This window comes from Typopeltis vanoorti, chromosome 19 (assembly GCF_054136105.1).
Source record: "Typopeltis vanoorti isolate ZY-2024b chromosome 19, IOZ_Tvanoo_1.0, whole genome shotgun sequence".
Taxonomy (NCBI): domain Eukaryota; kingdom Metazoa; phylum Arthropoda; class Arachnida; order Uropygi; family Thelyphonidae; genus Typopeltis; species Typopeltis vanoorti.
The window spans coordinates 4,947,371-4,973,756 of record NC_143567.1 but is presented as its reverse complement, the minus strand read 5'-3'; the positions used below and the strand labels follow the sequence as shown (position 1 = coordinate 4,973,756).

The following is a 26,386-nucleotide window of genomic DNA, read 5'->3' as shown; positions in this document are numbered from 1 at the left end:
TTGTCGATTGAAAAAAAAAAAAGACTGGAATACATGTAAATGATTTACTGACTAAAAATATACAAGCCTGGGATCAAGGCCAACAGAATTGAATAAGAACCTAACCAAAATGTGCTGACTGAATGGGAAAAGTAAAAGGAAGCACCAAACTTCATGAACATTATGTACACTCACTCAAGCTAGTATTATCAGAGGCACTTTAGCAATACGTAATCAGCGGAGACACGAAATGCTATGACTTCAAGGAAAATTTGCTCCAGAAACATTGATCTAAACTAGTGCTATTTTAATTTCATTGAACTTAAAAATTAGATATTTTCAGCTTCTTGATAAGCATATGAAGTTGCTTAGGCAATTTTAGCATTGAGGAAATTTTTCCTAAGTACAAGAACTATTTTGTAGTCATGCTGTTTCACCACCACAGACATTTTGTCTGTGATATTTTTGGATATGCATTAAAGAGATTGTACATTTCTGGTTATTTTCTGAATAGTAGTAGAATTGGATGATTTTGTAGAATGTTAATGATTGTCTTAAAATTGTATACTATGTTTTACAAGAATATGCCTTAATAAGCTTTAGCATATGCAGGAACTAGCTTTAGCATATGCATGTCGCTTCTTTGTCAGGATGGTCACATTTTGCCAAAACTTATACGCCATATTAGTTGTAACTTTTTTGGTAGAATTTATAAAATTAGCGTTTGTGAAGTGTCTTGATGATATTGGATATTTAAAATGTAATTCAAACTGATTTCAAGTTATATATTCTCATATTGATCTTTTTTTGCTTTACGTGAATTGTATACTTTTTCTATCCAATGACTGCATTATAAACAGCTGCTATACATAAATTCTGGAACTGAAAATTTGAAAGAGGATGTTAGAACAAATGTGTTTAATTAGCTGCTATTAGTTTAATTAGCTGCTGTTTTAGTGCTACAATAAATCTCTTTTGCTTGCATGCATACATGCAGCATAGTCTATGGGGCAGGGAGTGTTTTTCATTTTGAAGTGTCCTTCCAGTTATAGGACATAGACTGTAAATATCACTGTAGTGTATTTTGTGATTACTACTTATTTTTCTTTCTTCTGAAGTAGAGTGTCTGTTGAGTTTGGAATGTTTTTCACAGTATAGGAACATTTTCATTCCAGTCTTCAGAATCAACAGACAGAAAAATATCTGTTCCTGAATAAAAATGAATACATTATGTACACCCTCTGTCCAAAAAGAAACCGAACTTTTCGAAAATAGAAGAAACTAGTGGCGCCACCTGTTGTATCTTGTTGTCGAAAGTGGCAGCCTTCATTAGTGTTGTGTCAACTGTTTATGACATTTGTTTCATTAGAAGCTGAGTTTCAGTGCCAAGAGTGACAGTGGGTTTTGAGAAACTGTTGGTCGTCACAATATTCATGCCATACACTATGAATTCTCGCTATCAATCGCTTCAAAATTTTGAGATAAAACTCACCATTGACTGTTTGGCCAGGCAGAATGAATTCTTTGTGGCTAATGTCCTTGGAATCATAGAAAAAATCAGCATTGTTTTTACTTTTGACTTCTCCAAGCAATTTGTTTTCAGATGCTCCCTCTTCTGGTGGTCTCCACTCAGCACTCTGGCACTTTGTTTCGGGCTCATACTCAAAACACCACGTTTCGTCACTAGTAATAATTGTTTCAAGGAAGTTTGAGTCCTTACGAGCGGTTTTAATGAGGTCCTTGCAGTGTTCAATTCGATAAATTTTTTGGTCATCGGTAAACTTGTGGGGAACAAATCGCGAATTCAATTTAAGAAGCCCCAAACTTTCAGTCAAAATGTTGTGCACAGTTGAATTTGGAATCCCCAGTTCATCTTCAATCAATCTTTGATGAAATCACGCACTTTTTGGATGTTAACTTTGCTCACTCCAGACCTACCAGTCCAGAACTCATGGTGGGGAGGCCACCTCCCTGAGTTCTGGACTGGTAGGTCTGTTCTTGAATTCTAATGACTCGAATTTTGAAGACTCAACAATCAGGGTAGCTCTGAGTTTCAAAACGTTTCAAATAACTTGACAAAAAACTTGATACAAAAACGTTACAAAAAAAGCTTATCATTTTATATTATAGAGTATCATCATCATCATCATCAAATTCCTGCCATGTACCCTCAAGGGGTGTACAGGATATGACAGTACTACATGAAAAAATTACATCATTACTAACTTCCTATCTACAATTTTCCTCCAGATCAGTCTGTTACTTGTCAAGACTCCAACATTATCAGATCTTATATTTCTATCGTCTAAGGCACTTTGTACCGTATCAATCCACCTATATCTTGGTCTTCCTCTGGGTCGTTTTCCTGCCAACCTGGCAGAAAACACTTGTTTTTCTAATCTTTCCTCTCCCATTCTATTTAAGTGACCATACCATCTGAGATTAGCTCTGCTAACGCATTCCTGGATGCTGACAATGTCAAGTTCTTTCCTAATATCCTCATTTTTAATATGACATTGCCATTGATGCCATCTATTCACGCCTCTAATCTTTCTCAGGACTCTCATATCTGCAGTCTCTAATCTTTGGTCAAGTGTTTTACTTCTGACCCAGCTCTCAGATCCATAAGTTAAAATTGGTTTGAACACAGTCTTGTATACAGCTAATTTAGTGTTCCGACTAATTTCTTTCTTATTCCATATGAATTTATTCAATTGACTTCCCACGATACCAGCTTTGCTGATTCTGTTGTCTATTTCTATATTTAGTTTACCATCTTCAGTAAAAATTGTGCCTAAGTAGCTGAAATGTTTTACTTGTTCCACAGGTTCTCCATTCACAACACAGTTGACATTTTCAATGATTCTGCCTATTTTCATTGTCTTTGTCTTTTTATTGCTGACCTTCATACCATATCTATTACAACAGCTATTCAATTTAGTCAGAGAATCTTGCAGACTTGTAGCGGATTTATTTAGAAGTATAACATCATCCGCATAAAGCAAAGAGCTGACATTAACATCTCCAATTTTGATATCAGGTTTAATACCACATTCCTTCATAATGTGATCCATATAGATAATGAATAACAAAGGGGATAATGTACATCCTTGTCTCACACCAGATTTAGCATTAAACCATCTTCCTGTACTTCCTTCAATTCTAACTGCTGACTCACAACTCAAATAAAGACTAAGTATTGCTTTATATAATGCCCCATTGACACCATATAACTGCAGCGTATTGAATAGCTTCTCTCTTGGCATCTTGTCATATGCCTATTCCAAATCGACAAAACTTAAATACAGATCTTTGTTATATTCCCATGCTTTCTCGACTATTTGTCGTAAAGTGAAGATCTGATCCTGACAGCCTCTATTTGGCCTGAATCCAGCTTGTTCTTCACCAAGCTTTTCTTCCACAATTATTCTCAAACGTTTCTCAAGTATACTTGCATAGATCTTGCCAGGAACACTCAGTAGGGAAATACCTCTGTAATTCTCACATTCAGTTTTATTTCCCTTTTTATATATGGGTACTATGAGAGCTCTAATCCAATCATCGGGAATTCGTCCCTCTGTCCAGGCTTTCTGAACTATGCAGTGCAGCCACTGTAAGACTCTTATACCACCATACTTCAGCATTTCTGGTCGAATATCATCTACTCCTGCACTCCTGCTGCCTTTCTACATTTCAAGCCTTTGATGGCTTTTTCTACTTCAAGTATGGATATGTATTCCTGACTGCATGCCTGGTCAGTGTTTTTTTATCACTGTGCTGTCATCACTGCTTGTTTCATTTAGCAGTTTTTCAAAGTAATTACTCCATACTTCAAGGATATCTTTTTCTCCTGTTTTCATTTCACCTTTATCATCTCTAATTCCTTTTACAGCACTCTTTCCTCCATTCCTAAGCTTCTTCAACAACCTCCAGAATATTTTGCCACCTTCTTGATATTTATTTTCTATATTCTTGCCAAAGTCCTCCCATGACTTTTGTTTAGCTAGTTTTACACACTGTTTAGCTTTCTTACATTTGTCTCTGTATTCTGTAAGAGTAAAAGCTGACTTATTTGCCATGAACTTTTGATAAGCTTTCTTCTTTTCCTTCACTGCATCTTTAACTTCCTGTGTCCACCAGGGAGTTCTGATTTTTTTATCCTTGCAGACAACCTCACCACATGCCTCTCTGGCAGAATCAATCAATGTTTCCTTCAGAGTTTGCCACTGAATCTCCAAGGTTTGATTCCTGTTCTCAAACTCTTTCATTTTCTTTTCAATAATATTTCTGTATTTTAGTCTACAATTCACATCTGAGAGCTGCTCAACTTTTATTCGCTTTAAAACTTTCTTACATGTCATTCTTTTCAATATGAAATTCAATTTTATCCTGCTCAAGACTAAATAGTGATCACTTCCAATTTCAAATCCTCTGTACACTCTGGTGTCCTGCACCAGGAAGAAAACATCACTATCAACAATAACATAGTCAATGAGACTTTTCTTATTCCTAGCCTCTTCTCTCCATGTGAATTTGTGCACATTTTTATGTTGGAACATGGTGTTAGTAATAACCAGTCCATATCCTGAGCAGAAATCCAACAGATATTTGCCATTATTATTAGCTTTGCTCTTTTCTCCAAATTTTCCCAAAATATTTTTGTATGTCTCACAATCATTTCCTACTCTACTATTTAGATCCCCAACAAGGACCAACTTTTCCTTTTTCATTGTGTCAGTTGCTTTTTCTAAAGCCTCAAAAAATTCCTCCACTTCTACCTTAGTAGAACCTTCTGTGGGACCATAGGCACAAATAAGTCTCATTGTCCAGTTCCCCATTCTCATATTTGCCCACATTACTCTACTTGAGACTGACTGCCATTCAAGAAGATTAGCCTCGTATTTTGTGTTGAATACTATGGCTACTCCTTCTTTTCCTTGATTGTCATTGCCTGAATATAACATTTTGTATTTATTGCTTAGAAAGATCTCGCCAGTTTTGGTCTTTTTTGTTTCAGTCACCCCTATTATGTCGATCTGTTACTTATCTAATTCCTCAGCTAGCTCCATTTCTTTGCCATTCAGGCTTCTTACGTTGATAGTAGCGATCTTTAACTCTGGTGATGTTGAGTTGGGGTTTGTTTTCAGATTTGTTTCAGATTATTATAGAGTAGATATATTTTATTTTATTGATTTTTACATAATCCTGAAACTATGCTCTAGAGACCAAATTTAGAACTTGTTCAAGCCACTTCAATCCTCCAATAAGCAGAGTGGTAGTCTCAAACCTGAGAAAAGAATTTGGAGAAAACACCTTTCACTTTGTATAAGGCCTTCAGTTGATTAACTGTTATAAACTCTCCTTGCATCTTAGTTGGGAATTGAGCTTAGTCTTTTTTCCGGCTGCATTGTTATAATGACTGCAGTATAGAACCACTTATAATTTATTTATTACATTAATGTATTTAAAATCATCAACTTCTGCAATATTTGAATATTTTGGTCCAGTTTCAAATGCCTTTGAAAATTCACGATGATGATGCTGGTGGGTATTGAAATTATGATGAACAGAGTTGTCTTTAATGCTTATATAGTTTATATATATTCTTGCACACATTTGTGCCTTCATAAAAATGTAAAATACTTTTTTGAAAATTTATAATACTGATTTTTGTAATTTTCAGAGGCTGTGCAAGAAGCTGAAGTCTGTAAACGTCGTCGCGATTGGGCATTCAGTGAAAGGGACAAAATTGTCCTAGAAAGGGAAAGTATACGAACACTCTGTGATAAACTGCGTAGAGAACGTGATCGAGCAGTTAGTGATTTAGCAGAAGCTTTAAGAGATTCAGATGACATTAAACGCCAAAAAAATGAAGCTTCTAAGGAATTAAAGGAATTGAGGTAGGTGTATAAATGTTGATTCCAAATGTGCAGTTTGGAGTGTTGTACGGGTTATGTTGCTGTGAGGTTTATGCAGCATAAATGTTGTCCAAAATGCAGTACAAATGATTTATTTCAAATATTATTTTAAAAAACATAAGCAAGAAAATTATTTGCAGAAATTATACTTGCCAAGAAATTGTTTAATCCTTTATTCAAGTATAAGCAAACTTTAATTAAAAATTACATTATTAATTAAAGATACCAAGAAATTATATATACTCGGTTTAATCCATTATCCAAGTGTAAGCAAACAAAGTTTGTGCCTGAAGTATCTTTCAAGACTGGGACAATTCGTGGCAAAGGTGGTATAAGTTCTCATCACTTGTCTCAGTGCATTATGGGATACTGATGCAAGTGATTAGAACTTATATCACCTTTGCCACGAGTTGCTCCAGTCCTGAAAGATACTTCAGGCACAAACTTTGTTTGCATAAACTTTGTTTGTATATATGATTTCTTGATATCTTGGATTTAAGATTAACATTTTTTAGAGCATCTAGAGTTTGGATTTGTCGTTTAGGATTACTAGGTTAGGAAATATGTTCTCAAGAATAGGAATAAATAAAATTTGAAAAGAGGGATCATGGTAGTCTTGCACTGTTTTGGTCCTTGCTTTGATAATATGGTCTGGCCAGAATCAGTTGGCTAGTGGCTTGCCTACAAGGGTCAACAGTGTTGCATTAAGTCTCCTTCTCATGGTCCGGAGACAGGTCCAAGACTTGCTGTGGTGCAGTATAGCATCCAAGGATAGTCTTGATATTCCATTCCCAAGAGCATTCATTGCTTGCCAGAGAATGGATGTCTGTGGGGAGTAGGAGCTCTGGTATGGACAACAAACAACAAACCCTGTTTAGACACCATTGCAACATCAGCTGAAAACAAAATTAAGAAACAAAAAACATCAGAGACAGCAGCAAACTCACCAATTTTCTTAATATTACACTCAACTGGTGAGCATCCACTCAGGAAATTGCCACCCTTCTTCATCCAAAAGAGTTTCAAAGGGTTGGCAGGATCTTTAAAATCAGTCAGGACTCTCATATCTGCGGTCTCTAGTCTTTGGCCAAGTGTTTTCACTAATTTCTCTCTTAATCTATCATCAAATTTCTGCCAAATTCCCTCAAGGGATGTACAGGATATGATAGTACTACATGAAAAATTTACATCATTACTAACTTCCTATCTACAATTTTCCTCCAAATCAGTCTGTTACCTGGCAAGACAAACATTATCAGATCTTATATTTCTATCTTCTAAGGCACTTTTTACCTTATCAATCTACCTACATCTTGGTCTTACTCTGAGTCTTTTCCTGCCAATCTGGCAGAGAACACTTAAAATAAGTGCTAATCTTTCCTCGTCTATTCTGTTTAAGTGACCATAAAAACTTTAGATTAGCTCTGCTGACGCATTCCTGGATTCTGACAATGTCAAGTTCTTTCCTAATATCCTCGTTTTTAATATGATATTGCCATTGATGCCATCTTTTCACACCTCAAATCTTTCTCAGCACTCTCACATCTGCAGTCTCTAGTCTTTGGCCAAGTGTTTTACTATTGTGACCCAGCTCTCAGATCTATAAGTTAAAATTGGTTTAAACACTGTCTTGTATACAGCTAATTTAGTGCATTGACTAATTTCTCTCTTATTCCATATGAATTTATTCAGTTGACTTCCTACCATATCAGCTTTGTTATTCTCTTGTCTATTTCCACATTCAAATTACCATCTTCAGTAAAAATTGTGCCTAAGTAGTTGAAATGTTTTACTTGTTCTATAGGTTCTCCATTCGCACCTATTCGTGGTGGAGGGGACCTCCCAGTGATGGTACTGGCCCTTTTCATTCTTCCTCTTTATCTTTGCTTTTCTTCCTATATTCTTTGCTCTACTTCTCCTGAATCTTTTTTACTATCCTTTTTCCAGACCACCATCACTGGGATCCAATGCCATGTTTGCCATGCGGTGCGACCTATGGACATCCGGAAAGGGGGATCCTGGTAGTCTTGCACTACTTTGGCTCCTGCTTTGGCAAGATGGGCGGTCCTGGATGGCCCAGCCAGGATCAATCGGCTAGTGTGCTTGCCTGCAAGGATCAACGGTGTTGCAGTAAGTCTCTCACCCCATAGTCCGGAGTCGGAATCCTAGACCTGCTGCAGTGCCAGTATAGCGTTCAGGATAGCCCTGGTGTTCCACTCCTGAGTGCAGTCTTTGCTTGCTGGGTAGTGGGTTTCCATCATGGGTCGGGAGCTCTGGTGCTGAACTAAAAACTCCTTAACTATACGAATCCTTCATCCTCAAATGTTTCACGGACCCTAACAAAGTCCCAACCAAGTACTAATACTATAGATACAGCATATGGAAACAGAAGCAAGAAACAAAAGATATCGGATACTAACATAAATGTACCAACCTTTTTAATCATTCATGCAACAGGTTTAAAACCAATTGGGAAAATGTCACCCTTCTTTATTCAAAAAGGTTTAGAAGGACTGGCAGGATCTCCCAAAACTGTCAAGAAATTGCGTTCTGGTGATATCCTCGTGGAAACAATGTGTAAACAACATACCGAGAAACTACTAATAGCAACGACAATGGGTAGAATACAAATTGCAGTAACACCTCACAGAACATTCAATTCCAGTAGAGGAGTGATATCAGAAAGGGATCTCCTTGATGTTCCTGATGAGGCGATATGTTCAGTGCTTAAAAATTAAAGAGTGACGGGTGTGAGGTGAATCCTGATACGTAAGGATGGTTGCCTGGTCTCAACCAAGAACACCATCCTTACTTTTGATACACATAGGCCTCCGACATCTGTAAAAGCAGGGTATCTCAGCTGTCCTGTTAGTATGGACATGCCCAAACTGCCTGTCTTGGTTCTACTACCTGTGCCCAATGTGGTAATAAAGAACACGATAATAAATCTTGCTGTGAAAAAAAAAGCTAAATGTGTCAATTGTCAGGGAGATCATCCAGCTTACTCTGGTGTATGTCAGAAATGGAAAGATGAAAAAGAGATGCAAAAAATTAAAACAGAACAAAACGTAACATATCAGGATGCAAAAAGAAAGCTGGCCACCATTACACCTGTTCTACGATCCTCTTATGCTGAAAAAGTAACAATTAAAAACGTGCCAACAGCAACTCAAACATGTATGTCTATTCCACCATATGATAATTTCACCATGTCTGAACTTTACGATTACAAGTGCTTCTCTGTTGAGCGCATTAATCACATGACATCTGGCCTTACTCCACTTCAAAAATGGTCCCATTCGATGAAAACTCACCTGTCAAAAAAATTATGGCGGAGACATCACTCAAAGATAAACCACCAGACGCTCGCACAGAAAAAATGGATACCTCGGTACCCACTGAAAGCAAACTAAACATACCAACTGACCCTAACACATTTGATGTTTTGAACACTCTACCAGAGGAAGAGATGGACACTGGCCATCCATACTTCCCTAAACAGTGGATAAATATAAATCTGACAAAGGTAAGCCCTCAACCTCCCAAAAACCAGACAAGTCAATAAAATCAAGACAATGGGAAAATTTTTACAATGGAACTGTCGTGGGATTCGCCAAAATATTGACGATATCAAGATGTTGTTGCAGAAACACAAACCTTTCTGTTTCTGTCTACAGGAAATGTACTTAAGACCCAATGAGGACCGTACCTTTAGGAATTTCACTGTTGTATGTAAGGATAGAACTGGAGGTGGTCTTGCTCATGGAGGAATAGCTATCCTAGTGGGCAGTCATATTCCTTTCCATCAGGTCCAACTTAATACTTTTCTGGAAGCAGTAGCAATTCGCTTCTCTGTGGGATTTCTTATTACAGTTTGTTCAATTTATTTACCACCAAATGCTGAGTTAAATGAAATTGATCTTGATAACCTTATCTCACAACTGCCTGAACCCATACTTTTAATGGGTGACTTTAATGGTCACAATACTCTATGGGATATTGCCAACACTAATAGACAAGGTCGAATCATTGAAAGAATTCTTGATAATAATAACCTCTCCCCTTTAAATAATAAACTCAATACTTTCTTCCATATGCCTACTTGTTCATATTCTGCAATTGATCTTACAATCTGCTCCCCTCCATTCTTCCACTACTCATGTGGGACGTTGAAGAGAACATATATGGAAGTGATCACTTTCCTGTTCTCTGCACAATGTCTTCACAGGAACCATGTTCACCCACATGGATACCTATATGGAAAATTGACCATGCTGACTGGAACTTTCTCTCATCTTGCAAAATTTAATGCTGATGCAATCATTCAAACACCTATCAATGAAGTGATAAAATATATAACAGAATGCATTGTCCAGGCAGCAACAGCCTCCATCCCAAAAACATCATCTCGGTTTCCAATCTATCCCAAAGCCTTGGTGGAACCCAGAATGTCAGACAGCCAAAAAAGATCAACACAGAGCTTGGGGCATATTTCGTAGATAGCCCATCACATCAAACTTAAGAGCTTTCAAGCGTGCTCGAGCCAAAGCACGTTATGTAAGACATCAGATCAAAAACAATCATGGATCCAATTTACTACATCAATTAGTCAAATGGCCAGTCCAAAAATTGTATGGAATAAAATCCAGAAAATGAAAGGCAGATATAGAACACATTGTTTGTCTACCTTAGACCATAATGGAAGCGTTATTGCTGATCCCAAAGCTATTGCAGATACTTTGGGAGAAACGTTTGCTAGAATCTCAGCAACAGCTTCATATTCTCCTGAATTTTTAATACTAAAAGAGCAGCAAGAGAAACAAAGGCTTAATTTTTCTACCAACATTCTTCAGCCATATAATATATTGCTCACCTGGTTGGCCGAGTGGTTAGCGTATCTGCTCTCCAGCTAAAAGGCTGTGGGTTTGAATCCCACCGTAGGAATGGATGTTTGTGATTATCTGTGAAAAAGGTGGTGGTGGGATGGTAGATGGCATTGGTGTAGTAGCAGTTCATTGTAGTTCATGGATTGGGTGAATAGTGGAGACAAAGAGTTGCAGAGTAGATGCCCTCCCTCGATGAGTCTTTGGACTCCCTGGAGGTGTCACGTAATAATAAAAAATAATCAGCCATTTGTTAAGAAAGAACTGAAAAGAGCTCTCCTACAATCTCACCCTAGTGCAGGGGCCTGATGACATCCATTATGAAATGATAAAACATCTACCATCATCCTCTGTTGATCTTCTTCTCTTATTATACAATAGAATACTTGCAGAGGAAGAGTTTCCAAATTCTTGGCATAAGTTTGTCATTGCTATCCCAAAACTAGGAAAAGATCCAACACAAGCAAATAATTACTGAACCATTTCTCTAGTATCTTACAAAGACCAGCTGTCTTTGTAAGATACTAGAGAAAATTGTTAATGCCAGACTTCTCTGGTATTTAGAAAGCAACAATCTTCTCCAGTACACAATGTGGTTTCCGTAGACATCGATCAACTTTAGACCATTTGGATCGTTTAGAAACTTGTATAAGAGATGCATTTCTGAAGCAAGAACATCTTGTCTCAGTTTTTTTTTTGACATGTAAAAAGCTTATGACACAGCCTGGAGATATGGCATATTAAAAGACCTCTATAACCTAGATATCAAAGGACACCTTCCTATATTTATTAAAAACTTTCTGTTCAGGCGAACTTTCAAGTCAGGGTGGGAAATACACTATCTCATCCATATCATCAAGAACAAGGTGTTCCCCAAGGCTCTGTCTTAAGTGTCACCCTTTTTGCTATTAAAATTAACTCAATCATTGAACAGCTTCCTCCCACTATAAACAATGCTCTATATTACTTAAATTAAGGGGATATTAAATCCCACATAGTTTTAAAACCGAAAATTTTAAAAAAAATGCTCTATATGTTGATGACTTCACAATTTACTGTCGCTCACGTAACATGAGGGTAATTGAAAGGCAACTTCAGCAAGCAATTGATCATGTCTCTCTGTGGGCTCTTAATAATGGATTTAGGTTTTCAACAGAAAAAAGTGTCTGTGTACACTTCTGTTGAAAACGCACTCATCACCCAGATCCTGCACTAAGATGGGACATACTGTTATTCCAGTAGCTACAGAAACCAAGTTCTTGGGTCTCATCTTTGACAGAAAACTTACATTTCTAGCACACATTCGTCAACTAAGTGAAAAGTGCAAAAGAATTTGAACCCCTTCGCACTCTATCCTCTACTGAGTGGGGTGCTGATCGATCTTTATCTTGCACTTATACGTTCAAAGCTGGATTATGGGTCCCAAGTCTATGTTTCTGCAAGACAGAGTAACCTACTATGGTTGGATTCCATCTATCATCAGGGTATACGGATAGCTACTGGTGCCTTTCGCACATCACCCACTCAAAGTCTCTACGTTGAAGCAAATTAATCGGCTCTATCAATTCGACGGAAACAGTTTTCTCTTAATTTCGCCCTAAAAATAAAATCTCTCCCAGATCGCCCTACATGGAATAGTATCTTCTGTCTGCATTGGGAATCTCAATATCACACACACATCAAACTGCTATACATCCTTTTGGTATGCGTGTTAAAGAAACTGTGCAAGCTGTTAGTATAAATGTTGACAATATTAGCTACACTAAACATAACAGCATTCCTCCATGGCAGGTTTGCACAGCACCCTGCAACCTCTCACTTTGTCAGTTACAGAAATCTTATACCCCATCATCCATTTACCTGCAATTGTTTAATGCACACAGAACAGCACACGCTGATTTCTTGCTCATCTATACTGATGGTTCAAGAACTAATACCTCTGTTGGCTGCGCTTATTGAGCTCTTTACAGGCTATCTCCTCTCCTATATATAACCCACATCCAGTACTTTATGAGGTACTACACCTGTTTTACAAAATAAAACTCCTTAATTTTGATGTTCAGTTCTGCTGGATTCCCAGCCACATTGGAAGTAAAAGAAATGAGGCTGCAGATGCAGCTGCTAAATCAGCTCATACCTTCTCCACATATTGTTTGACAGTTCCATATACAGACTACAGACAGCCTATGAGATCAGAGCTAATTGCTCAGTGGGGATCAACATGGCAAGAAGCATTAACAAACAAATTATATAACATTAAACCTGAAATTAAACACTGGCATTTTAGTCAATGTACAAAGAGAAGGGAGGAGGTTGTTCTTGTGTAAGGTCACAGTCACCTTACATATTCTCATTTACTGAGAGCTGATGACCCTCCCACATGTGAAAAATGCAACACACATCTCACTATTCATCATATTCTGGTTGACTGTCAAAAATTTACATGAGAGAGGAATGAAATTTTCACCTATCTAACCAAGCCATATACACTCAAGGAAATGCTAGCAGACTCAGGCAAATTGCATGATGTTTTTAATTTTTTAGAAAGAAATCTTTTGTACAAACACATTTGACTATAAATTTGTTTATATGTAAATGCTGTTTTACTTAACATTTATACATATATATTATTCATTAGGTTAAATCTGATCAATTATGTATTACCATAGGCCTTGATCTTGTATATTTGTATCACCCTGCTGTAATTTTGTTAATATGTAAATACCATAATGCTAAACTTAAATTTGATGCATAAATCCTGTATAATAATTCATTTCTGACTCTTTAAGTATTAGTATAATAATGTTTGTTGTAATCTTACTATATGTAGATACTGCTTTCCTTGACTTGTTTTGTATATACATATGTTAATCTGTACTGTTATCTATTTATGTACTGCTGAAACCTCTACAGTAATTTTGTTTATATGTAGATACTGCATTGCTTAACATAAATTTTGTGTATGCATCTTATTTACTACTTTATTTTTCGAATAATCATGTAGCGTTGTAGGACACCTTGTCTATTTGTGTACCTTCTAGTAATTCTGTTTATATGTATTGCTAAATTCTGTTTCTACTACATTTCTAAATTTAATTTTCATCCATGCATATTATATAATAATTCCTTTTTGGCTATTTTTGTACTGCTATAAAAGCATCTATTATAATTTTCCATATATGTAGATATTGCATTCCTTGGCTTAGTATTTAGTGTTTAGTATTTTGTGTATTAACTTATATTGTTAACTATTTTTGCACTACTGTAATAACCTCTGACCTTGTGTGTTCTTGTTTATCTATAGATGCTACTTTGTGGAACTAGATTCTTGTACAGACATATTGTTTACAATTTTCTGTAAATGCTAATGTTGTAACTTTAGTATGGCACAGTATGACCTTTGTAGTTTTTGTGCCAAATAAACTATAAACCAACCAAACCAATCTCCATTCACAATGCTGTTGATATTTTCAATGCTTCTGCCTATTTTCATTGTTTTTGTCTTGTTATTGTTGACCATATCTACTACAATAGTTATTCAATTTAGTCCAGAAATCTTGCACACTTGTATCAGATTTATTTAGGAGTATAACATCATCCGCATAAAGTAAAGAACTGAGATTAACATCTCCAATTTTGATCTCAGGTTTAGTACCACTTTCCTTCATAATGTGATCCATTTAGATAATGAATAACAGAGGGGATAATGAACATCATTGCCTGACACCAGATTTAACATTAAACCATCTTCCTGTACTTCCTTCAATTCTAACTGCAGACTTACAATTCAAATAAAGACTAAGTATTGTTTGATATAATGTCCCATTGACACCATACAACTGAAGCATTTTGAATAGCTTTTCTCTTGGCATCTTGTCATATGCCTTTTCCAGATCTACAAAACTTAAATACAGATCTTTGTTGTATTCCCATGATTTCTCAACTAATTCTCTTAAAGTGAAATCTGATCCTGACAGCCTCTATTTGGCCTGAATCCAGCTTCTTCACCAAACTTTTCTTCCACAATTCTCAACCTTCTCAAGTATACTTGCATAAATCTTACCAGGAACACTCAGTAGGGAAATACCTCTGTAATTCTCACTTTTAGTTTTATTTCCCTTTTTATAGATGGGTACTATGAGAGCTCTACTCCAATCATATGGAATTCGTCCATCTGTCCAGGCCTTCTGAACTATGCAGTGCAGCCACTGCAAGAGTTTTATACCTCAATACAAGCATTTCTGGTTGAATATTATCTACTTCAGTTGCTTTTCCACATTTCAGGCTTTTGATGGCTTTTTCTACTTCAAGTATGGATTATGTATTCCTGATTGTATGCCTCTTAAGTGTTTTTTACTACTAATTGTTTTGTTTAGCAATTTTTTGAAGTAATTACTCCATAAATCAATGATATCTTTTTCTCCAGTTTTCATATCACCTTTATCAAATCTAATTCCCCTTATAGCACTCTTTCCTCCATTTCTTAGCTTTTTCAACAACCTCCAGAATATCTTGCTACCTTCTTGATATTTATTTCCTATGTTCTTACCAAAGTCTTTCCATGACTTTTGTTAGCTAATTTTACAGTGTTTAGTTTCTTACATTTGTCTCTGAATTCTCTAAGAGCACAAGCTGGCTTATTTACCAGGAACTTTTGATATGCTTTCTTCTTTTTGTTCACTCCCTTTTTAACTTCCTGTGTCCACCATAGAGTTCTGATTTTTCTATTCTTGCAGACAACCTCACCACATGCATTTCTGGCTGTATCAATCGAAGGTTTCTTCAGGGTTTGCCACTGAATCTCCAAGATTTGGTTTCTCCTCTAAAACGCTTTCATTTTTTCTTGAATAATGTTCGTGTGTTTTAGTGTACAATTCGCATCTCAGAGCTGCTCAACTTTATTTCGTTTTAAAACTTTCTTATGTGTTCCTCTTTTCAATATAAAATTCAATTTTCTGATGCTCAATACTGAATGATCACTTCCAATTTCAAATCCTTTGTACACTCTAGCGTCCTGCACCGGTAAGAAACATCACTATTAACAATAACATAGTCAATGAAGCTTTTCTTGTTCCTTGCCTCTTCTCTCCATGTGAATTTGTGTAGATTTTTATGTTGGAACATTGTGTTTCTGCTCAGGACATAAACTGGTTATGTCCTGAGCAGAAATCCAACAGGTATTTGCCAATATTATTAGCTTTGCACTTTTCTACAAATTTTCTCAATATATTTTTGTATGTCTAACAATCATTTCCTACTCTGCTATTTAAATCTTTCATTGTGTCAGATGCTTTCTCTAAAGCCTCAAGAAATTTCTCCACTTTTACCTTAGTAGAACCTTCTGTGGACCATAGGCATAAGTCTCATTGTCCAGTTCCCCATTCTGATATTTGGCCACATCACATCTACTTGAGATTGCCTGCCATTTAAGAAGATTAGCCTTGTATTTAGTGTTGAATACTATAGCTGCTCCTTCTTTTCATTGATTGTCATTGCCTGAATATAACATTTTGTATTTATTGCTCAGAAAGATTTCACCAAATTTTGTCTTTTTTGTTTCAATCACCCCTATTATGTCGATCTGGTACTTATCCAATTCCTCAGCTAGCTCCATTTTTTTGCCATTCAGGCTTCTTATGTTGATAGGACTGATCTTGAACTGTGTTGTGGTGTGTTTCAGAATTTGTTCCAGAAGACATTTTTCATGACATTAAAGAGGGCAGGTGATATTAAATCACCTGCCCTCTTTAATGTCATTAAAAATCCCTTTTTTCCTTCCCTGTTTAATCCTTGTATGGGAGGCACAAAAGGTCTTATTTTTCATTATAACATTTGCTTGCATCTCTCTCTCTCTATCTCTCTGTGCTTGAAATTGATTCCCATTCATGAAACATCACATAGTGTTGAGTACTGTAACTACTCTTTTTTCCTGGTTGCTAGTACCATTTATTTTATTATTTTATTTTACTTTCTATCAAACCTTCTGCACATGAGAGGTAAGAAATTTATAATTCAAGAGCACTGTATCTTAGATATGAACTTGTATAATATTGTTGTCAGTACCTAAGGAACTTCACGGTGAAAGAGATTAAAGATTTCTTTATACCAAATTTTACTTTTTTTTTAATAGAAAGAATGTCAATTCCAGAGTGTTTTAGCAGTCTTAGAGTTAAGCACAGTGTTGTGGTATTCAGGAACAATCTCAGCTTTTGGACCTGTATAATCATTAACTCCAAACAGGTGAAGATGAAAACTGAAGTAGTACCGAGAACGTCTGCATACGTGTGATCAGTCTACAATATTTTATGGATTTTAGCTGTATTGTTTAAATAGCACAATTGACTGGAAGTCCAAATCCTCCATGCTTCTTTGATAATTCAAGAAATTCCTTTTTAACTTCTTGGTATTGGCTGGGCCAAAAAAATTGCAGAGGTTTACTATATAATTGCTTTTCTTCAGCTTCTGTGATGTGTGAAAGATTATGGTTTTGAGTACTGTAGCTTTAGAAGAAATGGAGAGTGGCCTTATTTTCCAGTCTTCTAACATTTAAAAGTTCTTGTATATGAGTTCTTGGACTGGTAATATTGGGTAAGTGGAGAAGGGAATTCCAAGTATAATGAAGGGTTCTCTCTAGGGGGTTAGTCCAAAAGTTGTACTTTGGTTTTCTTTTAGATATAGTCCCTTTTTTAAATTTTTTTTGTTTATCTTCAATTTTTTTTTTTTTTATTAATTCATCTTTCCTTTTAATGATCTTGTCTGCATATTAAGTTCTTTCGTTGTCTTACTTGCTTTTCTGTTTCTTCTCCAGTTTCTCCTTGTAGAACAGTTGCATGTTTTGCATTTCATTTTGTACCTGTTCAGTTTTATATTAGGTTCATTATTGAACCTAATATAAAACTGAATAAAAATGACAGGGTTTGAGGTACTGATGAGCGATATGTCTGATCTCCATGCAGTTGAAACATTTAGATTTGGGGCTGTTATGATTCAAGCGATTGCATGAACCACAATGCAGGCATTGCTGTTGTACTCTGGGATAATTTACCATAACTTGGGTTGTACTGATGTTGACAAAATTTGGTATGGGCATCTTCATATCCATTGTGAAGGTGACATCACCAGAAAACAAATTTGGATCTTCACCTGATAAACCCTTTTGTCTATTACTAATCTTACCCCATCTCGAAAATGTCTGTATAAAAATTTCATTACTATTCTCTATATATTCCATCAGAAATCTTTCGATTTTGACTGTTTTTACCTGGCTCCTGACCATTACAGGAATAACTGTGCTTCCTTCAAAAGTAAAACCGTGTAATAGTTTGTCCCTCATTTCCACATCTTTAACTACAGTTAAATATTTCCCTTTGCTATAAGGGGTACAAGAATAAATCTTGTTTGCGCTGACTATATCTCTTTTAAAACCTTAGTTACCCATCGTGCATCTTACATCCGGGAATTTCAATTCCTAGAATTCGCACCCTTGGAGGAATTGGTACCATTATCTCAAGTGGGAAAAAGACTATAACCTCTGCGTTTGATTGTAAGGTGGGGGGAAAAAACCTTTCAGTCATTAGACTGAGAATTAAATAATCCCATGATACAGAAATAATTCTACACAACCAGCAAATGCTTTATTTGAGTTATTATAAAATGGCGTCCATGATACCACTAAAAGTAATCATGTAATGCAGATATTAGCTGCACTACCAGCAATCTTATTTATTTAAAAAACAACAACAAAAAACAGTGCTAGTTTGGAGACTAAATCACTGCTAGCACCAGTAAAACAAAGTCAAAGTGAAAAATAAACGAAAGAAAACCAAAGTACATATCTTGCCAAAAGCCGAGATCTCATTGGGAACCTGATCCAGAGGTGATACTAAGTCCTTATCCTAAGGACTGGCTTACAGGGATGATGCAAGAATGCTTTTCATCTTCCCCGTTATCTGTAGAGGACAGTGTAGGGATAAGATGTTCAGTTATTAAATCTCTGATCATGGCAGGAGGGTAACAGCAATAGCCAAGCCTCAGTTAAAACTTCATTGGCTACAGCATTGCCATCCTTCACCCTACAAGGGTGTTAATCACCGCAAATCACGATCAGGTGATACTAAGGTTGAAGTAATGTAGAAGTCATATTTTCCCGGTTATCTGTAGAGGACAGTGTAGGGATAAGATGTTCAGTTATTAAATCTCTGATCATGGCAGGAGGGTAACAGCAATAGCCAAGCCTCAGTTAAAACTTCATTGGCTACAGCATTGCCATCCATCACCCTACAAGGGTGTTAATCACCGCATCTCACGGTCAGGTGATACTAAGGTTGAAGTAATGTAGAAGTCATATTTTCATGTACAAGTTGCCAAAAGGTGTCACACCTTATTATTAAATTACTCTGGATTAGAGAAAGTTGCTGGAAGTTTTTTCACTTGCTTATACTATATATTAAAGATACCAAGAAATTATATACTTGGTTTAATCCTTTATCCAAGTGTAAGCAAAGAAATTTGTACCTGAAGTATTTCCAGGACTGGGGAAACTCATATATATTATTAGTTTCTATATATCAGTTGCCCTAGTCCTGAAAATACTTCAGGTGCAAACTTTGTTTGCTTACACTTGGATAAAGGATTAAACCAAGTATATAACTTGGTATCTTTAATTTATAGTATAACTAAGTGAAAAAACTTCCAACAACTTTCTCTAATCGAGATTAGTTTAATAATAAGGTGTGACACCTTTTTGGCAACTAGCATGTGAAAATATGACTTCTGCATTACTTCAACCTTAGTATCACCTCTGGGTCTGGCTCTCACTGAATAGATCTCAATAAAGGTCGAAACTGGTCTGGGTAGTGACTCTTCCCATAATGCATACCTGTAAGGATATGTGCTTTGCATTGTGGGATACTAAGGCAAGTGATGTGAAGTTATTAGCTTCTATGTATGAATTGCCCCAGTCCTGAAAATATTTCAGGCACAAACTTTGTTTGCTTACACTTGGATAAAGAATTAAACCAAGTATATATATTTCTTTGTGTTTTTAATTTACAGATAAGTGTATATATATATATATATATATATATATATATATATTACTTATGTCCAGAGCTTTTTTTCAGCCGGACCATTCTGGCTGAAAAAAAAGTCGATATATATACAGGGCTTTTTTTTCAGCCGGAACGGTCCGGAAAAGTTTACCGGAACGTGTTCCGGCTGAAAAAATGTCTATATTCTAGGAATTTAATTGTGTCACACCTTGTCTGCTATAAATGATGATAAGTGATTTGTGATGAGTACATAAAATAAATAAATAAATAAATAAATAAAAATAATAATAAAAGGGCTTTGGCTTCAGTTGCTGTAATGATGAATTGCACCACTGGACAGTAGTGCTGTTTGCAAAACCTAACTTTTATTATTTTCTTAGATCAGTTCCATACTTTCTATTTTTTTTTTTTTTTAATTAACAGAAAAAAAAAGAAATTGCAATAATAATAAATGACTATTTGGTAGCTACTTTGTGTATCTCATCTCAGTGTTTATAAAATGTTGAGTGTGCCATTATTTCTTTTTTGTGCATAGGTAAGATATGCTATTGAGGTATCTTTTCCCCTTTCAGTTTATTCTAAATTATATTTGAGTATTTCAAAAGTTTTCACTATAATTGATATTTTGAAAACTTACAATATCTGATCTGTATGTGATAATTTCTAATTTCAGAGAGAGAATAGAAGCTCAGCTTGAAAAGGAATCTCGTATGAAACAGTTAAATTCTGTAGGAAACAACCATAGTAGAGATTCAGCCATTGATACTGATTTACAGGAATGGGAAACAGAAACACTCGAGATCACACTGGTAAAGTAAATTTTACTTAAATTAGTGCAATTGACTTTCACTATAACAAACTTATAGGGACCATAGAAATAGCTTGTTATAATGGATAGTTAGATCTAGTAGATTGCTTTAATATAGCATTGTGCTTATGAGGCTTTGATCAGGACTTTTCATTAGTTTGCTGTAGTGAGGAGAGTGGTATTTGCCATACCGAGTTAACTGTATTAAATTAGAACTCAGATTTGAGTGTGTGTTTGGTGGGGGGGGGGATTTCCTACAGATACCCCACACACATACAGTCATGAAAGGTTGTAATCCTATAGTACTGCAGTACTAAGAGTGGGCTATGAGTTTTTTATTTTATTTTTATTAATTATTTAAAATTTTTTTATATTTATTTTTATAGTCTAGAAATCTTACTCTTCAGACCAGTCATGGAACCTTTTCAAGCCATTTCAGACCTCCAATAATAGCTGGATGGTGGACTAGCAATGGACAATAAAATTCATCGAAAGACGATCACCAACATCCATTTCTGTGGTGGAATTGGTGGAATTCTAACTGTTACCTGTTGGTTGGAGAGTGGATACACTAACCACTTGTCCCAACTAGGATGGCAGAGATGTAATCCAGTTATTATAATTTACTTGACCTCCATGGAGTCACGACTCATTGTGGGAGGTCAATGCTAAACAACATGCTCTATCATACCACTTCTTAAACTCATCCAGTGTTTGTGTTTTCACTACCCCTCTCACGCAATGCATTCCATTCTCCTATCACTCTCCATGCAAAAAAACTTACTTCTTACCTTTTTACTCACTACTTTTGCAACTTCAAGGAATGCTCCCCTTATCCTTGCTCCTTCCTCTCATTCTACCATATGAAAAATATCCCCAGATCTGATTGAGACATCTGGGCTATTTTAATAACCTTAAAACAACCCAGAGGTCTCAATCCTATCTCTCCTTGCACATCCATCTGCATGACCCTTCTTCCCACATATTCGTCCTCCCTCCTCATCACATGACCAAACCATCTCAACCTTGTCTCCTGTATTTTCGCTCCTAAGTTCGTAACTTTCACTGTTCCCCTGACATAGTCCTCAGACAATCCTTTCTGGTCACACCGCACATTCACCTAAGCATTCCCATCTCTGCTACTTCCATCCTGCTGATGTTATTTTTCCTGAAGGCCACAGTTTCTATAGCATATGTCATAGCTGGCCTCACTACTGTCCTATAGATTTTGCCTTTCAGATTGATCGGCACCCCTCTTATCGCATAACACTCCAGCCATCTCCCTCCAGTTCCTCCAACTTGCTTGTATCCTGCATCCCACTTCCTTCTCAGCTCCTCCATCTTCTTCCACTGTTGAACCTAAGTATCTAAAGTCTCTCACCTTCCTGATGACATTTCCTTCCAGCTCCAGATCTGTCTCCTGTCTACCACCCACTGTGCAACACATATACTCTGTCTTACTTCTGCTCAGTCTCATACCTCTCTCTTCCAGTACTTTTCTCCATCTTTCTAGTTTAGTTCCCACTTCTTCTCTTGAATCTGCACACAGCAAGATGTCATCTGCATACAACATTGTCCAAGGCGCATCTTCTCTCACCTCCTCTGTTACCACCTCCATCACAGTGTGAAACAGAAACGGACTTAATGCTGACCCTTGATGCAAGCCAACTGTTACTTGAAAACTTTCTGTCTGTCCCAGACAGGCCCAAACACTTGTCTTCACATTTCTGTACATTTCCCACACCAACCTGACATATTTCTCTGGAACCTTCTTCTCCCTCAGACACCTCCAGACTTCTTGCCTTGCTACTCTATCGTATGCTTTCTCCAGATCAATAATTGCCAGATATAGCTCCCGTTGTTTCTCTCGAAACTTTTCCATCATCTGCTGTAACCCAGAGATAGCATCTGTTGTTGATCTACTAGGCATGAAGCCAAATTGTTCCTTTGCCATCTCCACCTCCTTCCTCAATCTTCCATCAAGAACCCTTTCTAGGATTTTCATTGTGTGGAACATCAACTTTATTCCTCTGTAATTTTTACAGTCTTGTGCATCCCCTTTATCCTTGTAGATGGGGACAAGAGTACTCTCCCTCCATTCCTCGGATATATTTTCTTGTTGGCAAACTTTCACGAACAGGCCCCACAGCAGGTCAATTCCCCCAGTACCTTCCACTGGAATCCTGTCAGGGCCCACCGATTTTAAATTCCTCATCCTCTTCATGGCCTCCGTCACTTCTTCTCTACTGATGTTCTGCACCATCCCCTCAGAAGGCTGCCCATCTTCTCTGTGAGTCCTTGCATTTTCCTCATTCAAAAGTCCCTCAAAGTATATTCTCCATCTGTTTCTTATGTCCACACCCCTCCATAATACTCTTCCTTCAGCGTCTTTGATCTGCCTCACATGTAAGATGTCCTTTGCTGCTTTATTTCTACATTTCACTAGTTGGTAAATCTTTCTCTGTTCTTCCTTTGTTTTATTTTTTTATTTCATTTTTTTATTCTTTATTTCAGTGATATTTGTCTCATCACAATATCACTGACATAAAGAATAAAAAGTATTTGTCCCAGTACAGAATCCAGTCGAATTCCACTTGTAACCTGCGTACTCTAGGATGCTGCACCTCCATATACAACTTTCTATAAGTAAGCTAGTTACTAATCCAATCCACTAACCTGATCTCCATACCCATATGTCAACTTAAAAAAATGATTTGTCGTGTAGCGCCTTGTCACATTCCTTTGCAAAAAATAAAGTATATGCCTTACCCACTTCTCCTTTTTTTACTCTTTTAACGAAGGACAACTGTGTTACTAAAATAAGAGCATCCATCCATAACTTCTAGCAATGACTTGTATTAAAAAATATCTTCTCTATCATTCTTATAAAATTCCATAATAGGTTTCTCTATACCCTTCTTTTTTCTTATCTGTTAAATATTGTATCCCATATATCTTGATGCTGTTGTTTACATAGTATGTTTGTCTCCATCTTGATAACTCATTTCAGGATTCTTTCCACTACTTCCTCATTTCCAAGAAATGCAGATAACCAAATCTGTGTAGCGTAGTCTAGTTCAGAAGTGGCAATATATCAACTCCTTATAAAGTGGAATAATGACATATCTTTCTTTACTTAACTGCGTGTTGTTCAACATGAAATTATCTAATCTTATGTTCAGAGCATATAAAAGTGGACTAAATAACTTTTGAGTTATTTAGTCTACTTTTGCATGCTTTGAGCAGCAGATTGATCCTTTTGCTGGGTTCACTGTTCACTTACATTTGTAAACAGTGGTTTAAGATTACAGTAACATTACCTTTATCAGCTTTCATAACTATTAGTATTACTATATTCAAGTTAACAGAGTTCACAGTCAAAGAGTAAAAAATAAACTTTCTTTTAGTGTTACACGGTGATCAGCATTCATTTTCAAAATTATGGATTCTACAACCATGTTAGAATAACTCTTTTTATTATCTCTACGTTTCGATCATCATCTGGAGCATACATAAATATACATGACAAGCTGTGTTACATTTCAAACTGAAAGCTAGAGAAACAATGATTTTATCACATACTACTCACTGGCATGACCTCTAGTGAAAAAAAAAAAAAAAAATACATCAAGCTCGATTTAATTTACGATTACATGAATAACCATTATTGCTTACAGATAGTTTTCCCTTCCAGTAACAGTGATGTCCTATTTCTGTTATTACAATTGTTATTTTTGATTTAAAAAATTATTCATAAATTACAACATGAATAAACATTTTTTCTTTAACAGTGATGTCCTATTTTTTAGTATTAACGTTGTTATTTTAGATTTAGGATCCTGGATTTTCTACAGTCCTATTTATAGTTGTCCTTAGAGAGGAAGGATTTGTGGGATGAATATATGCCTTCCATATGTATGGGATTTTTAGAACAACATTATTGTTTAGATTGGGGTGGTTGATAATAATCTCACAGGCTTCCTTAAATTTGCATTCATACCTTGTTTTGGTGTGATGTAGACAACTAGTGCTTTTCCAGTCAATTCTATGTAAGGTGTTCAGGGCATGATCAGAAAGGCCAGTTTCACCATAATTATTATATTTGATGTGTCGTTTATGTTCTTTTTGTCTGATTGGAATTGTGCGTCCCGTTTCTCTTACGTATGGTATGCTGCAGGTGCAGTAAATACGGTATACTTCAGGGTGGACCAGCGGAGGGAGTGGGTCTTTGGATGAGTTGAGTAAGCTTTTTAATTCTGCAGGACGTTTAAAGGTGGCTTCGAGGTTGTATTTTTTTTAGTACTCTGTTTATTTTGTCTGATGTCCCTTTAATGTAGGGAATGGTTATAGTTTTATTGTAGTCTTGTTTGTTTTTGTTGAGGTCTTGTAGAGAATTTTGTTAATAGTATTTCAAAAAAATGGATACAGCCAAAACACTATTGACAAAATTCTCTTTTGTTAATTACTGTTGTGTTTAGGAGCGCATATGGGGGGGGAGGGGAGGGGAAGGGTTTACTTATGGGGCCCCAGTTCCGCCATAAGTAACCCCCCCCCCCCAATATGCACCCCTAAACACAATAGTGTGTGTGTGTGTATTGTTAACACAAAACCCGGGTTTCCAAATTTATTTTTCCTGCGTCAACCCCCCTCCCCCTCGTTATAAACAACCTTCAGCAGGATCATGAAATTGGAAGACATCCTAGTATTCGAACAAGATATGTACAAAATTTTTCCACCTCTTTTATTCTGCTATAATTGCCTTCTATATCCACCCATAATGCCCTAAAATATATATACCCCTTTTTTGAGTAATAATAGCCAATGTGTTTAAAATAAGGGACACTCCTAAACAAAAACAGGCTATAATAGCCGTAATTATAATAATTTGTATTTATTGTTGAACACTATAGCTACTTCTTCTTTTCCCTGATTGTTATTGCCTAAATATAACATTTTCTATTTGTTGCTTAGAAAGATATCACCAATTTTTATCTTTTTTGTTTGTCACCCCTGTTATGTCGATCTTGTCTATATTACAGGAATCAATAAATCCTAAATTTGATTTCACATTTGGAAATATAGTATTTGTTTACATCGCTGTACCCCGAGAAGTTCGATAGAATTAGACAAAAATGGTGAAAATGATATGTTATTTGCCTTCCCTCTGCTGTAGATTCATCTTTCCATTAATTTTCTTCCACCAAATTTAGAGTATAGTTAGTTTTTCATAGTGCCAAGGTCAGCTAAAAATAGGAGGATATATTTGATTTGATGTTAATTATACATTAAAATTGATATTGCATGGTCCACATCAGATTCTCTGGAGTTGAATTTGACTGTTTATACATCAAATTTTTAGTTAAAAAATAAATAAAATTCAAGGGATAATAAATGATATATCTATATATGATTTTTTTTTTTTTTGATGGATAATATTTTAAAATTTTCCTCACTCTTTTTTTATTATTATAAATGATTCATAACATTTATTATATTATTATTATTATTATTCCTTCATTTATCTTTTTTTTCCAGAGAGGCACATCTGAAGAAGAATTGGGATTTGGGATAGCTGGTGGAAAAGATGACCCACAAAATCCCAATGACAGCTCCATATATATTCGGAATGTTGTTAAAGGTAGCAAAGCTGAAGAAAAATTGAGGTAGTGTATAGTTTATAACTGCTTCTTTTTATTATCATGTGTACTGAACTTGTTTATGATTAAGACAGTTTGCAAGATTGTCTGA

General features: G+C 36.1%; 1 protein-coding gene across 1 annotated transcript in view; it reads left to right on the top strand.

Moving 5' to 3' along the window:
• Dlg5 (MAGUK family member discs large 5) overlaps positions 1-26,386 on the top strand; it is a 440,912-nt gene that overhangs the window by 154,122 nt on the left and 260,404 nt on the right. The window contains exons 11-13 of the mRNA XM_090409542.1: positions 5,663-5,879; positions 20,504-20,639; positions 26,174-26,301. Of these exons, the coding sequence (XP_090265668.1) occupies positions 5,663-5,879; positions 20,504-20,639; positions 26,174-26,301 (481 nt within the window). The remainder of the gene's footprint in view (positions 1-5,662; positions 5,880-20,503; positions 20,640-26,173; positions 26,302-26,386) is intronic.